This window comes from Nerophis ophidion, linkage group LG16, assembly GCF_033978795.1.
Source record: "Nerophis ophidion isolate RoL-2023_Sa linkage group LG16, RoL_Noph_v1.0, whole genome shotgun sequence".
Lineage (NCBI taxonomy): Eukaryota > Metazoa > Chordata > Actinopteri > Syngnathiformes > Syngnathidae > Nerophis > Nerophis ophidion.
In genome coordinates, this window is record NC_084626.1 from 35,228,434 (window position 1) to 35,245,516 (window position 17,083).

General features: G+C 43.6%; 2 protein-coding genes across 2 annotated transcripts; both read left to right on the forward strand.

The window, feature by feature from the left end:
• Positions 1-8,357: 8,357 nt before the first annotated feature.
• On the forward strand, positions 8,358-12,042 carry manf (mesencephalic astrocyte-derived neurotrophic factor). The gene is made up of 4 exons (XM_061874995.1): positions 8,358-8,603; positions 10,369-10,496; positions 10,572-10,713; positions 10,795-12,042. Exons 1-4 carry the CDS (start codon positions 8,516-8,518, stop codon positions 10,977-10,979), a joined length of 543 nt encoding a protein of 180 aa, XP_061730979.1. The 5' UTR covers positions 8,358-8,515; the 3' UTR covers positions 10,980-12,042.
• A 1,227-nt stretch (positions 12,043-13,269) lies between these two features.
• On the forward strand, positions 13,270-16,685 carry rbm15b (RNA binding motif protein 15B). The gene has a single exon (XM_061874994.1). The coding sequence runs from the start codon at positions 13,549-13,551 to the stop codon at positions 15,880-15,882; it is 2,334 nt and encodes a 777-aa protein (XP_061730978.1). The 5' UTR covers positions 13,270-13,548; the 3' UTR covers positions 15,883-16,685.
• Positions 16,686-17,083: the final 398 nt, after the last annotated feature.

Here is a 17,083-nt window from a genome sequence, read left to right on the forward strand (position 1 = left end):
CTACCTATAATATGGGCTTTTTAAACATAAGATCATTGTCTCCCAAAACATTATTAGTTTATGAGGTCATTAGAGACAACAATCTTAACGTCATCGGCCTCAGCAAAACCTGGCTTAAACCAGACAATTTTTTTTTCGTAAATGAGGCATCTCCTCCTAACTATACAAATGTGCATATTTCCCGTCCCCTTAAAATGGGTGGGGGTGTCGCACTAATATACAACAAAAACTTTGATTGATTGATTGATTGATACTTTTATTAGTAGATTGCACAGTACAGTACATATTCCGTACAATTGACCACTAAATGGTAACACCCGAATAAGTTTTTCAACTTGTTTAAGTCGGGGTCCACGTTAATCAATTCATGGTAACTTTAACATTAGTCCTAACCTAAATAATAAATATAAATCGTTTGAGCTGCTCACTATGTGAGGTCTGTCACACCGCTGCCTCTATACCTGGCTGTTATCTACCGCCCCCCCCAGGGCCCTATTCGGACTTTATCAGTGAATTCCCAGAGTTTGTTGCTGATCTGGTGACGCATGCTGATAATATAATTATGATAGGGGACTTTAATATCCATATGAATACCCCATCGGACCCACCGTGCGTGACGCTCCAGACTATAATTGATAGCTGTGGTCTTACACAAATAATAAATGAATCCACGCATCGCAACGGTAATATGATAGACCTAGTGCTTGTCAGGGGTATCACCGTTTCCAAAGTTATGATACTCCCGTATACTAAAGTAATGTCCGATCATTACCTCATAAAATTCAAAATTCAGACTCATGTTCGGCAAGCTAATTATAATAATAACTGCTATAGCAGCTGCAACATTAATAATGCCACAACGACGACTCTTGCTGGCCTACTGCCCTCGGTAATGGCCCCATTCCTAAAGTATGTGGGCTCTATTGATAACCTCACTAACAACTATAATGACGCCCTGCGCGAAACCATTGATAGTATAGCACTGCTGAAGTTAAAAAAAGGCTCCAAAAAGGCATACCCTATGGTTTACAGAAGAAACTAGAGCTCATAAATAATCATGTAGAAAGCTGGAACGCAAATGGCGCGCAACTAAACTTGAGGTTTTCCATCAAGCATGGAGTGATAATTTGATAACTTATAAACGCATGCTTACCTTAGCTATAGCTAAATATTACTCAAATCTCATCCGCCTTAATAAAAAAAACTATCCTAATTTTTTTAGTATATATATATATATATATATATATATATATATATATCGTACTCAGCGGGCTAGTGGTTAGATTGTCCACCCTGAGATCAGTCAAGCAAACGGACTGGGTCTAAACCTCAACAAAACCGAAAGCATGACAGTTTCCAAGAAACCGCATCCACCTGCATGTAACAAACAGAAAATAAAACATTCATTTTTGTTTCACTACTTTTGGTTTGTTCTGTGTCGTGTTTGTGTCTCCTCAATTGCTCTGTTTATTGAAATTCTGAGTGTTGGCGGGTCAGGTTTGGTTTTGGAATTCAATTGCATTGTTATGGTATTGCTTTGTATTGGTTTGTTGGATTGATAAAAAAAAAATTGGGGGGGATTAAAAAAAAAATGAAAATCACGCTTCATATTCGAATCGATTTTATCCCACACCCCTAATATATATACTAGGGGTGTAACGGTATGTGTATTTGTATCGAACCGTTTCGGTACGGGGGTTTCGGTTCGGCACGCGGGCGTACCGAACAAGTTCGGAAGCAGAAGTCTTCACAAGCTGCTCTGCTTTCTGCCTCTGTCTCTGCCTCATTGTCCCGCCCACACAACCATCTGATTGGTCACATACAAAGCCAATCAGCAGTGCGTATTCAGAGCAATGTAACAGCCAATCAGCAGTGCGTATTCAGAGCGATGTAACAGCCAATCAGCAGTGCGTATTCCGACTTCAGAACGATGTAGTTAATGCTTTAGCGTCGAGCAGATATTCGTCTAGCAGGTGATGAGCGGACTCTACCCAAATTATACTAAACACTTCCCAGTCACAACTATTACAAACATCACTATGAGCCCGTTGACCTTCTAGAAACTTAAACTGCAGCTCAGCTCGCTCACAGTATAAGCTTGAGATGAAGGCTAATTAGCGTAACATTAGCTAATTTTTCTGTGTTTGTGTGTGTGTGTGCGCGCGTGTGTGTGTGTGTGTGTGTGTGTGTGTGTGTGTGTGTGTGTGTGTGTGTGTGTGTGTGTGTGTGTGTGTGTGCGTGCGTGTGTGTGTGTGTGTGCGTGTGCGTGTTTTAGGGGCAGCGAAGCCCTGTCTGTTATTTCATTGAACTCCATTGTGTTTAGGGATGAATAGTCTCTCCTGTTGCAATTGTACTATTTTTCAGCTATAGTTACATGAATCTCAAGTCTGGAGCTGTCCTTCTTAGATGTGCTGGAGGGGCAGTACATCTAAGAAGGACAGCTCCAGACTTGAGGAACTGATCAGGCGGGCCGGTTCTACAATCGTAATGAAGCTGGACTCACTGGTGACGGTGGCAGAGAAGAGGACTGTTGACAAACTAGTGAGCATCCTGGATGATGCCAGTCACCCTTTGCATAGCGTTATCAGTAGCCAGAGGAGCCAGTTCAGTGCTAGACTGCTTCATCCCAAGTGCAGGACTAATAGACTCAAAAACTCCTTTGTACCACACGCCATTAGACTGTACAACTCCTCTCTGGGGCGGGGGACGGGGGGTACAAGGATGAGAGGGGATGCAAAACAATAACAGTGCATTCCGTTTTCATAACATGGTCACTACTGCCTACTTTGTCTTGTTATATTCTTATTTTACTGTTATATTTTTATTCCCATTGTTGCTTTTTATTTTTCATTCTTATTGTAATATTTGTGAAGTGAAGTGAATCATATTTATATAGCGCTTTTTCTCTAGTGACTCAAAGCGCTTTACATAGTGAAACCCAATATCTAAGTTACATTCAAACCAGTGTGGGTGGCACTGGGAGCAGGTGGGTAAAGTGTCTTGCCCAAGGACACAACGGCAGTGACTAGGATGGCGGAAGCGGGAATCGAACCTGCAACCCTCAAGTTGCTGGCACCGCCGCTCTACCAAACGAGCTATACCGCTATATTTCTCTATTTTGTTTCCATTTAAACTCCCATTATTTACTTTTTACTTTAATTTAAATTGATCTCAACTATGTACACTGCTGCTGGAATTTTAATTTTCCTGAAGGAACTCTCCTGAAGGAATCAATTAAGTACTATCTATCTATCTATCTATCTATCTATCTATCTATCTGAATCATTAGTAATGTAGCTCCTAGTTTTGAATAGCAGGGTCCCTGCTATCACATGTTGATAAAAATATAACATTTACATAATAAAAGTCAACTACAGGCTTCCCAAATGCTGTAATAAATTAAGCATGATGAGTTGACATTAAACAGTTTCAATGGAAACTGTTTAATGTTAAACTTTGTATATGTAGAAGAAAGGTTTTTTTGTTTTATTTAATCAAAGCAACAACTTGAGGCAGTTTAATGTGGATTAACGTGGGCAGAATAATTATAGTGTTCCCATTGTTAAAAGGATAAAGCCATTGTTTACAAATTTGGTAAATAAATAACCAAAAAATTCATATTTTGTTGATTTCTTACTGTACCGAAAATGAACCGAACAGTTACCTCTAAACCGAGGTACGTACCGAACCAAAATTTTTGTGTACCGTTACACCCCTAATGTATGTATATATATGTATATATATATATATATATATATATATATATATATATATATATATATATATATATATATATATATATATATATATATATATATATATATATATATATATATATATATATATGTATATCCTACTCAGTGGCCTAGTGGCCAGAGTGTCCGCCCTGAGATCAGTGAAGCAAACAGACTGGGTCTAAACCTCAACAAAACCGAAAGCGTGACAATTTCCAAGAAACCACATCCACCTGCATGTAACCTCACATGTAGCAAACAGAAAATAAAACAAGTAAATCAATTCAAATACCTGGGTGTGACAGTAACATCTGATGGTAGGTGTGAAAAAGAGATAAAAAAAAAAAAGGATTGCCGTGTCAAAAGACAGCTGCAACAAAATGAGTCTTATATTTAAGAATAGAAACATCTGAATTGACACTGAAGTGTATTAATGAGCTCATTTTATGTTATACATATGGTGAATGTTCATATTCATCTTGGAGAAAGCAAACCTTCATGTTTGACTTAACAGTGGTATTTCAGTTTGAGCACATGATAAGATAAGGCCCCTTAGTTTGATATTCGCAGGTGAATGGGCTCACTTCTCATAGGAATGGAGGCTCTAATTAGGACTTTGGAATGCAAAAGTGATCGCTCTGTCCTTGAGAGGAGACTACCTGTCCAGTTCAAACGCCAACCTTTAAGTTATGACTAGAAGCAGTTGTTTTCCAGACACTTACACACAAAAATCGCCTTTTATAGTCAGTTAGTGCTGTTTAAACTTAGCGCACACCCAGACAGACAAAAAAGGAATATATAAACTGACTGTTTGGCTTCTCCAGGAAGGAGTCCTCCATATTTGACCTGACCTCCTCCCAGGAACTGCAGTCCTGTGTAAATGACGCTTGCTTCTAATGGACCACCTTTTGGTTCAGTAAAGCGTCTCTGTCGCCTCTTTTGATTCAGCCACACTCATGTGTGGCCCTTCTGTCCGGGCGAGGATGACAAGACCAGAAATACACTTCAACACCAAACTCGAGAGTCCTCAAAACGTATGTATGATCCGTCCTATTTTACGGTTGTGAATTCTGGACTTTGATCTATAAACAACTGAGAATATTTGAGGCAACTGAAATGTGGTTCTTCAGAAAAATACTCTGCATATAATGGACTGAAAAGAAAAGTAATGTAGAGGTATTGGCAAAGGCTAAAACATCCATCCATTTTCTACCGCTTATTCCCTAAAACAATAAGATCTCTAATATCAACGATTCCAAATAGGCAGCTGAAATTCCTCCGACATATATTTAGAAAAGATAGCTTAGAAAAACCGATGTTAACAGGAAAACCAGTAGGAATTTATTTACCATGAATTGATTTACATAGACCCCAACTTAAATAAGTTGAAAAACTTATTCAGATGTTACCATTTAGTGGTCAATTGTACGGAATATGTACTGTACTGTGCAATCTACTAATAAAAGTTTCGATCAATCAATCAAAAAGAAAGAAAGCTCTAGGTCGACAACAAACAGCAGACAAACCCCGTTTCCATTTGAGTTGGGAAATTGTGTTGGAAGTAAATATAAGTGGAATACAATGATTTGCAAATCATTTTCAACCCATATTCAGTTGAATATGCTACAAAGACAAAATATTTGATGTTAAAACTGATAAACAATTTTTTGGGTGGAAATAATCATTAACTTTAGAATTTGATGCCAGGAACACGTGACAAAGAAGTTGGGAAAGGTGGCAATAAATACTGATAAAGTTGAGGAAAGATCATCAAACACTTATTTGGAACATCCCACAGGTGTGCAGGCGGACTGGGAACAGGTGGGTGCCATGATTGGGTATAAAAGCAGCTTCCATGAAATGCCAAGTCATTCACAATCAAGGATGGGGCGAGGGTCACCAATTAATAAGCAAATTGTCGAATAGTTTTAGAACAACATTTCTCAACGAGCTATTGCAAGGAATTTAGGGATTTTACCATCTACGGTCCGTAAAATTATCAAAAGGTTCAGAGAATCTGGAGAAATCACTGCACGTAGGCGATGATATTACGGACCTTTGATCCCTCAGGCGGTACTGCATCAACAACCGACATCAGTGGGTAAAGGATATCACCACATGGGCTCAGGAACACTTCATAAAACCACTGTCAGCAACTACAGTTGGTCGCTACATCTTTAAGTGCAAGTTAAAACTCTACTATGCAAAGCGAAAGCCATTCGTCAACAACACAAAGGAATGCCGCCGTCCTTCGCTGGACCCGAGCTCATCTAAGACGGACTAATGCAAAGTGGAAAAGTGTTCTGTGGTCTGACGAGTCCACATTTCAAATTATATTTGGAAACTGTGGACGTGGTGTCCTCTAGAACAAAGAGGAAAATAACAGTCCGGATTGTTATCGGCGCAAAGTTCAAAAGCCAGCATCTGTGATGGTATGGGGGTGTATTAGTGCCCAAGGCATGGGTAACTTACACATCTGTGAAGGCGCCATTAATGCTGAATGGTCCATACAGGTTTTGGAGCAACATATGTTGTCATCCAAGCAACGTTATCATGGACGCCCCTGCTTATTTCAGCAAAACAATGCCAAGCCACGTGATACAACAGCGTGGCTTTTTAGTAAATGAGTGCGGGTACTTTCCTGGCCCGCCTGCAGTCCAGACATGTCTCCCATCGAAAATGTGTGGCGCATTATGAAGCGTAAAATACGACAACAAGACCCCGGACTGTTGAACAACTTAAGCTGTACATCAAGCAAGAATGGTAAAGAATTCCACTTTCAAAGCTTCAACAAATAGTTTCCTCAGTTCCCAAACGTTTATTGAGTGTTGTTAAAAGAAAATGTAATGTAAAAAAGTTGTGAACATGCCCTTTCCCAACTACTTTGGCACGTGTTCCAGCCATGAAATTCTAAGTTAATTATTATTTGCAAAAAAAAAGAAAGTTTATGAGTTTGAACATCAAATATCTTGTCTTTGTAGTGCATTCAACTGAATATGGGTTGAAAAGGATTTGCATATCATTGTATTTCGTTTATGTTTACATCTAACACAATTTCCCAACTCATATGGAAACGGGGTTTGTATATCAACAGCCTAAGAAATGTTATCGGAAATATTAACAACATAGAACTCATACATAGGGCAGACGACAGAGAAGTCTGGAGAACCCAATCATTGATGCGTGCAAACAAGCCTGATATCCCATCCATCCATCCATCCATCCATCCATCCATTTTCTACCGCTTGTCCCTCTCTGGGTTACGGGGGGTGCTGGAACCTATCTTAACTGCGTACAGGCGGAAGGCGGGGTACACCCTGAACAAGTCGTCACCTCATCAAAGGGCCTACACAGATAGACAGACAACATTCACACTCACGTTCCCACACTAGGGCCAATTTAGTGAGGCCAATCAACCTATCCCAAGGGAAATCTGTTTGGAAGTGGGAAGAACATGCAAACTTCACACAGAGAGATCCCCAGCCCGGGATTGAACTCAGGACCTTCGTATGGTGAGGCACATTCAATAACCCCTGTTCCACCGTGCTGACATCACACGGACAAAGATAAGGCCGTCTGGAGGAAAGTTCTGTGGTCAGATGAAACACGAATTGAGCTGTTTGGCCACAATACCCAGCAATAGTATGAAGAAGAAAAGGTGCGGCCTTTAATCGTAGGAACACCATTCCTACCGTCAAGCATAGTGGTGGTAGTATTATGTTCTGGGCCTGTTTTGTTGCCAATGGAACTGGTGCTTTACAAATAGTAAATCGAACAATGAAAAAAGGAGGATTATCTCGAAATTCTTCAGGACAACCTAAAATCATCTGACCGGAGGTTGGGTCTTGGGCGCAGTTGGGTGTTCCAACAGGACAATGACCCCAAACACACATCAAAAGTGGTAAAGGAATGGCTAAATCAGGCTAGAATTAAGGTTTTAGAATGGACTTCCTAAAGTCCTGACTTAAACGTGTGGACAATGCTGAAGAAACAAATCCATGTCAGAAAACCAACCAATTTAGCTGAACTGTACAAATGTTGTCAAGAGAAGTGGTCCAAAATCCACCCAGAAGCTTGCCAGAAACTTGTGGATGGCTACCAAAAGTGCCTTATTGCAGTGAAACGTGCCAATGGACATGTAACCAAATAATAACCTTGCTTTTGACCCAGCAGATTTGGTCACATTTTTAGAAGACCCATAACGAACTCATAACAGAACCAAACGTATTTAATGTTTTTGTGACCAACAAGTATGCGCTCCAATCATTCTATCACGAAAAATAAGAGTTGTAGAAATTACTGAAATCTCAAGACAGCCAAGACATTATGTTCTTTACAAGTGTATATAAACTTTTTACCACTAGTTTACATATGGTCATGTAATAATTATATATTTATTTTAGTTCATTTACATGATTTAACCCAAATGAAAGCGTCACGGTCCCGCTGATGTCATTTCGCAGCTCTAAGTGTTGGACCAATCACATCACGCCAACTGGACGTCGTTCCCAGACGTTTTACCTTCATCCAATCAGCGCATAGTGCGTGGGAGGCGGACGTGAGTGTCAATCCTTTCAACCAATGAAATACCAGGTTTGAAGTCACGTGCATCAGGAAGTTCCTCTGTTCTGACCGGCGTCTCTCGCTCTCGTTGCTCAGTTGCCCGGACTGTTGGTAGGCTAGGCTAGGCTAAGCTAAATATATTAATTAGGCAGAGGTAGAATTGGCCGAACTAGGTAAGTTGTTCATAGGTTCTTTTACCCGAGGGAAAAGAGACGGAAATGTTTCGTCAAAGTGGTTTGTCGGCTGCTCTCCTACTCGCGGTGGTCCTAGGAAGAAGTGAGTCGCTGAAAGAAGGAGAATGTGAAGGTAAGTTTGCCTGCTAGCAGCGACTAACCTCGGAAACTTGAAACACATCAGCAGTCAATGAAATAACTTCAAACGTAAACGTCGTCGTGCTTTTTGGTTCACTTAAACACAATCATCATTGGTTGAATAGAAACTAAAGGGGATTACATTGATGAAGTTCTGGTTTAGTGATTGATCAACGTGTGCTTTCATGGGCTAAAATCTTTGAACTGATAATGTTTGTTTCATAGACGGAGAAGTCATGTGTAATAAATGGAATTATTCCTCAAATATGATTACGTCAGTGTTTTTCAACCACTGGTGTGCTGAGAGATATCTAATTTCCCCTTTTTTTGCAAAGCAATAATTAAAGTCTGCAAATTATGTGTCTGTTGTTGTTGAGTATCTGTACTGTCTAGCGTTCGGCAGAGTAACCGTGTAATACTCTTCCATATCAGTAGGTGGCAGCAAGTAGGTAAAAAGGTAACTAATGCTTAAAGGCCTGCTGAAACCCACTACTACCGACCGCGCAGTCTGATAGTTTATACATCAATGATGAAATATAATATTGCAACACATGCCAATACAGCCGGTTTAGTTGACTAAATTGCAATTTTAAATTTCCCGCGGAGTTTCTTGTGGAAAACGTCACGGAATGATGACGCGTGTGCGTGACGTCACGTACTGTAGACTGTAGAGGACATATTAACGCAGCACGATTTGCGCCTAAAAGTCGTCTGTTTTCATCGCGCAAACAAACAGTATTCTGGACATCTGTGTTGCTGAATCTTTTGCAATTTGTTCAATTAATAATGGAGAAGTCAAAGTAGAAAGATGGAGTTGGGAAGCTTTAGCCTTTAGCCGCACAAACACACGGTGATTCCTTGTTTAAAATTACCGTAGGTGAAGATTTACTATGGATCAGAGCGATCAATCGAACATGGATCCCGACCACTTGTCAACCGGCAGGTTTCGGTGAGAAAATTGTGGTAAAAAGTCGCCTCTTACCGGAGATCAGCTGAGCTTGCGCCGTCCATGCAGCTGCTGTTTTTATTGGGAATTAAATCTTCTCTCATTTGTCACCAGATTCACACCTTCTTTCTCTCTTTTCACGACTCTTACGGCTACGCTAGCATCCCAGCTAACGTTACCCAGTCTGCTACCTCTCTGCTGGGTGAGGGCGTATACGTATGTGACGTATGACGTGACAGTATGTGACGTGTGTAAGTTTGTGCGCCTGCTTGTCTGTGAGAAATAGAGACAGGAAAGAGTGAGAAGAGCCTGTAGTGTAATGCCCGCAGCTAAAAGCATCTGCGTGAGAACCTATACTCCAATATTACGATATAGTCATTTTCTATATCGCACAGAGACAAACCCGCGATATATCGATATATCGCCCAGCCCTAGTTTAAAGTCATATCCAACAATTGCGACAAACGACTTTTTACTGTCAACGGAGTTTTGTTTTTTTAATGATTTCTGCTGGTGGTGTGCATAAGGATTTTTTCAATGCAAAAAAAGTGCCCTGGCTCAAAAAAGGTTGAAAAACACTGATGTATAGCATGTCATTTAGCTGTGGAGTGGTCTTTCCTCTCACACAGGCCCAAAAACATGAACATTAGCTTTTAAACAGTCCCATCGGTATGAAAGCGTGTTTGTTTACATACATCCACACAGTCAGTGCAAGCTGGACAAAGTCAGCTGGGATAAACCCCAACTCAGTGTCACCTTAGACAGAATGTCTTGAGAAGGAATACAATATTATTCATGTTGTTTTCTCTTTCAGTGTGTGTGACATTTCTTGGAAAGTTCTACCAGTCTCTTCAGGAGTTAAAAGTGAACTTAAATAGTGCCGACATTGAGAAGGCACTTCTGAAGAGCTGCAACGATGCCAAAGGCAAAGAAAATCGTTTTGTAAGTACTATCACAGCGATCGGCTCTCCCCTGGAAAAGAGTGTCTTCTAATCTGTGGTGTTTGTGGGTACACAGTGTTACTACATTGGGGCAACCAGCGATGCCGCCACCAAGATGGTCAATGAAGTGTCCAGGCCGCTCAGTAACCACGTCCCTGTTGTCAAAATATGCGAGAAACTTAAGAAGAAGGACAGTCAAATTTGTGAACTCCGATACGGTGTGTTCCAGTTCCTGTCCCCGTTTTGCTGCCTTGTGTTTCCATGTCATGTCATTGTGTGTGTACATACTGTATTTACAGACAAGCAGCTGGACCTGAGCTCGGTGGACTTGAAGAAACTAAGGGTGAAAGATCTGAAGAAGATTCTGGAAGAGTGGGGTGAGTCGTGCAAAGGCTGCGCCGAAAAGTCTGACTTCATCCGCAAGATTACGGAGTTGATGCCTAAGTACGCCCCTGCCGCCGCCAGGACTCGGACTGACCTGTAAAGTCACATAGACTGTATACTGTTCTCTCACTCACTCACACACACACACACACACACAGACATACGTACACATGGACATACATACACACACACTAGTCTAAGGTGGTCTTTCAGAAGAGAGAAGTCCACCTTTGTTTCTATTGGACCATGGACCAGGTGCGTCTTACCCAGTCTTCGCGACTGATGTTCACTGTCCACATGTCAGCTGTAGATGTGGCTTCACCACCCTCTTCAGGCTGTTTGCCGCCAATCTGCCGTGATTCTGTAACTTACATGTGCATTAAAACCTTTTGTTTTTTTAAGTTTGTTTAAATGTATACAAACACCACCTCAGACATTAGAGGGATGACATCACTTTAGCCATCTTATTTTAGCGTCAAGTAAGTCTTTTTTAACACTTCTAGTGTCTAGTAATGGCAGAGAACTACAGTGTTCTAATAATTGTGACAAGGTATTTCAACAAGTACTCACTAGTGGGCAATCAAGTTGAAGCGTGCCATGTCATTGACATCATTAACTTTCAGATTGATGGGATGAACAAACATGGCTGACCACCTCAATAACCGTTTTCTTGAGAATTTGAGTTGCATTCAAGTCAATTAACTAAAATCTAGCTTTCAGGGGTTATAGTGAAATATTCAGACCAATTTATATACACAATGGCTTGTAATCACTGATGGCATCCAGCATGACGCAAATGTAAACATGTCCAACATACTTAATGTTTAGGAACCCCAACTTTGAGTGCCATTCCTACTTCTAATGCACTTTTCCTAGTCAGAGGTCGGAAATATCCCGGTTCCAATTCCCTAAAGAGCAGCATATTTGTTCCCGAGCCTATTGACCTCACTTACACTGTCATTCTAATTTTTATTTGGGAAACTGGGGAATTCTATCCAAAAATGTGTCACATGTTTTTGATATTTATGTTATTTGATCAAGTTTGTTTCACAGATGAACATTGCTCAACTTCCTGCATTCCCTCACATAGTTGGAACGCGTTTACAAGCTTTGCTACATTTCTCATGTTCATATGTGAAATAAAAATATTCAGTGTTGTTAAATGCTTCCAAATAATGTGTTTTTTATTATAAATATTTTACATCTATATAGATGTATTAGGATGTTGAAATTATCTTGCAGAATTACTTTCTCAGCTTAAAATAAAGTCGCTAAAACTTATCATTCTATTAAAGGCCTACTGAAATGAAATTTTCTTCTTCAAACGGGGATAGCAGGTCCATTCTATGTGTCATACTTGATCATTTTGCGATATTGCCATATTTTTGCTGAAAGGATTTAGTAGAGAACATCCATGATAAAGTTCGCAACTTTCGGTGCTAAGAGAAATGCCCTGCCTCTACCGGAAGTCGCAGAAGATGATGTCACATGTTTGATGGCTCCTCACATATTCACATTTTTTTTAATGGGAGCCTCCAACAAAAAGTGCTATTTGGACCGAGAAAACGACAGTTTCCCCATTAATTTGAGCGAGGATGAAAGATTTGTGTTTGAGGATATTGATAGCAACGGACTAGAAAAAAAAAAAGTTTAAAAAAAAAACGCGATTGCATTGGGACGGATTCTGATGTTTTTAGACACATTTACTTGGTTAATTCTGGAAAATCCCTTATCTTTCTATTGTTTCTAGTGTTTTAGTGAGTTAAATAGTACTTGATAGTCGCAAGGGTGTCTCCACGGGTGTCTTGACGCGCAGTGTCTCAGGGGAGTCGACGGCACAAGCTCAACTTTTCTCCGGTAAGACCTTACTTTTTAACCACAATTTTCTCACCGAAACCTGCTGGTTGACATTTGGTAGGGATCCACGTTGGGTTAACCACGCTCTGATCCATAGGAAAGTTTCACCTACAGAAATTTTAAACAAGCAATCACTGTGTGTTTGTGTGGCTAAAGGCTAAAGCTTCCCAACTCCATCTTTCTACTGTGACTTCTCTAATATTAATTGAACAAATTGCAAAAGATTCAGCGACACAGATGTCCAAAATACTGTATAATTATGCCGTTAAAGCACACGACTTTTAGCTGTGTGTGTGTGCGCAACGCTCATACTTCCTAAAAACCCGTGAAGTCTTGCGTACACGTCATTACACAACATTTTGAAGACGAAACTCCCGGGAAATTTAAAATTATAATTTAGTAATCTAAAAAGGGCGTATTGGCATGTGCTGGAATGTTAATATTTCATCATTGATATATAAACTATCAGACTGCGTAGTGGGTTTCAGTAGGCCTTTAACGCTCCTTGCGTCATGACGTCACGACGTCGTCAATGACTCCGCCTCCAAGGAGAAATCGCACATTCCTATTGTCCAAGATGGCGTCCTCAGTGGAGCTCCTCCGACGCTGACATGATTTTGAGCTGCTTTCGGCTCTTTTTTCCATGTTTGAACAAGCGTCGGCGCTTCGGGCCGGACGTGTCGCTTTAGTGAACCCGTTTCTCGTAACCTGGTTCGGGCTTACATTGCCGAACGTCGCTGCCAAGCGAGGATTCTTGCTGCTGCTGCCGCCCTCCCCCCCCGCCGAAGTCGGAGCCCCATCCCCGCGCCGACATGAAGCGGCAGGCCGCCAGGGAGAGTCCGTCGAGGGCCGCTGCTAAGCGTCTGCGGGAGAGGGGCCGGGAGAGCAGCCGCCGAGAGGAGCTTCCCCCACCGCCTCCGCTTGCTCTGCTGCTGGCCGACAGCCGCGGACATCGACGGCGCAGCCGGAGCCGGGAGCGCGACAAGACGCTTCATCCGCGACACGACGTCAGCCTGCTGGGCCGAACGCCGCCGGCGCGGGACTACAAGACGCTGCTAATCAGCAACCTGGGCCAGCAGGTCCCGGATGAGGACGTCGAGGACGCGCTCTTTCACGAGTTTAAAAAGTTTGGTGACGTCAGCGTCAAACTGTCGCACACACCCGAACTGGGCCGCATTGCTTATGTCAACTTCCGTCACCCCGAGGATGCCAAGGAGGCCCGGCACGCCAAGTCGTCCAGATTGGTGCTGGCCGAGAGGCAGCTCAAAATCGAACCCGTCTACGTCAGGAGGCGGAGCGTGACACCCCCTGACGTCACTTACTTGGCTTACCGGCAGAGGTCGGTATCCCCGCCTGGACCAATGCTCACCCTCCGAGAGCTCCGAGCCCGCCACTTAGCCCTGGAGAGTCTTAGCCGTGAAAGGCTCCTGGACTACTATGGCATGCTGGACGAGAGGGGACGGCCTTATGGTTTTCCGCCAGCTCCGCTGCTAGAAGACTTGAAGCCGGAGGATGACCAGAGGGCCACCAGCAACCTCTTCATCGGGAACCTGGATGGCGGCGTAACTGAGGTCGAACTAAGGCGAGGCTTTGACAAGTATGGCGTCATTGAGGACGTAGTTATCAAGCGCCCCGCACGTGGCCAGGGCGGAGCCTACGCCTTCGTCAAGTTCCAGAATTTGGATATGGCCCACAGGGCCAAAGTGGCCATGCAGGGCCGGCTGATTGGGGGCAATCCCATCAAGATAGGTTACGGCAAGGCCAACCCCACCACGCGCCTTTGGGTGGGCGGCCTTGGCCCTGCTAACCCGCTGGCCGCCCTAGCGCGAGAATTTGACCGCTTTGGGAGCATCAGGAACATAGACTACGTGAAGGGGGACAGTTTTGCATACATACAGTACGAAAGCTTGGATGCGGCCCAGGCGGCTTGCACACAGATGAGGGGCTTTCCTCTTGGTGGACCAGAGCGCCGCTTGCGGGTAGACTTCGCCAAAGTGGAGGAAAGCCCCGCCCGCCCGTTCACTCCCGGCTACCAACAACCCGTCCAGCTCCTGCCTCCCTATGACCTCCTCGGGGAGGCGTATGCTCGCCATCGCAGTTTGGAACGTGAGCTGAGAGGCGGAGCCAGACTGTCCCCGCCCTCCCACACCCTTCCCTCGCAGAGGGAGCGAGAACGCACACTGCTGGAGAGAGACTTTGTCGCCAGCCCCCCACGCAGCCTCGACAGAAGAGTGGCCGCAGTCGAGGCTTTGGGGAGGAGCACCAGAGGGGGAGGGCGGAGCCGCAGCCGAAGCCGAGAACGCTGGCTGAAGGAACGTGAGGAGAGGAGAGGCCGGAGGCGGAGCCGCAGTCTATCAACTGAGCGCGAGAAGGGGAGGGGAAGACTTCGCTTGTCGCCTGATGCTAGCCCTGACCGAGCACGGGTTCGAGCCCCCGACTCCACCACAGAACCTCGAGACCACTCGCCTGAGGGTGGCGTGGGTGCAAGTCGCACTGTCCTCAAAGAAACAGAGTCCCCGCCCACTCGCCACCACAACAAACGATCTTCAGGCGAGCAGCTGGACAACCATCGCACCCCCAACGCCTCATCTCCGCCCCTCCCTGCCAACACACCCTCATCATGTCCCGGCTCGCTGTCTGAGTTTTCCCGGGCGACGTTGTCCAAGTTGTGGCGCGGCTTCTTCGCTCTGAAGAACAGCAGCTTCCCCACCGAGCTCTTCCTGCTGGAGGGCGGAGCATCCTTCTTCTCCGGTGTCATGCGGCACAACCGAGACCAGCTGAAGATCGCCCAGCGCCTCCGTATGGACCAGAGCCGCCTGGACGAAGTGTCACGCCGCGTCAAACTGGGCCGGCCCGACGGGTACGCCGTCCTGCTTGCTCTCCAAGGACCTGTGGACCGCCAAGCCTCCGTACCCGAGACGGGACTGCAGGTGCGCCTCCTGCGCCATTTGGTGGCCTACCTGCGCAACAAGGAGGCAGCTGGCGTGGTCAGCCTGCCTCCCGCCAAGGAGGGAGGCCCGGGCGCCATGCTATACGCCTTCCCACCAGGAGACTTCTCTGTGCAATTCCTGCAGGCGGCCAAGAGGGCGGCGACACGTCTGGACGAAGAACACATGGTGGTGGTCATCGTTAACGACACTAATTGACCCAGTTGGAAACATTCGGGTGTTCCTAATGAAGTGACTTGTGTTCCTCCACCAGTGTGACACGCTACATGGCCATGTCACAGCTGGCGTACTAATGAACAATAAGTACATTTGTGACTTGTTCGATGTCATTTTTTTTAACACTAAAACATTTTATTCCCCAACAGGATGTAGAAAAGTCATGTCACATCTGAGATGAAACTATTGTGCTGTCTCCATGGTTCCCTTTTTAATTGGCTGAATTGTGTTTTGATGTGTTTGTTTTTAACAGTTGTCCTGTAAAAGAACTGTTTACTCTTACCCTGCCATCAGTGGTTTCACTTTTTACTGCAGGTGGCGCTATTGCACCGCACATTATAGCATTAGCCGTGCTAGTCCATATGCTGAAGATAAATATAGCACATATAGCATTAAACATTATGTTTTGGTCCTCTAGAACATAGTTTTTTTTTAACATCGTGATATCATCTACATCATAGGTTCCCAAACCATGGACCCCTTTCAGGAATGAACATTTTAAAAAGAAAATTTTACTTTCATTTTTAAACTGGCAGAGTACTGTAACAGGACTGGAATCGTTCAAATAGAACAACTTTTGTTTTAAAGTGGATCTAATTGGGTCAACTTAACCATAACGAGTATATTATAACTCACTGCCTTTTATTGAATTTACTGTCATAAAAGAAAATATTGTGAGTGTTAATTCGGCCTTGGCTTCATGGATTTGAATTGCAAGCAGGTGAAGAAGACAAACACGCATTAGTCTTCATTCATTGTTTTCAATAAAACCAAACTCCGTATAACTGTCTTCATATTTTTCAAAAATAAGCAGGTTTGGCATTTAGGTGCCTCGGTGAAGTGGATGGATTTCAATGTCTCTGTGTTAGACCCAGCAGCAAGAGACGCACCTTTATTTTCTCCTAAGATAAGTTGGTGTGTCACATTATTAAATTCATATACCCCAATATGAGAATGGTCTATAGAAGTTTGTCATTTTAGCCTCCGATTTGCAAAATTCGCAGACGACAGGTTTGACAATGCCTGATTTACATCATGTCATACAATTTCTTAGATGACGTTTAATTAACTGGCCAGCAGAGGGGTGCCATTGGACCATGTCCAATACGTGTTGGGGACACTCGAAGTGGAGGAGGCCCCTCTTGGCTTGTGTAAAGTCTGGAGTTATGTTAAGATGCTTTTT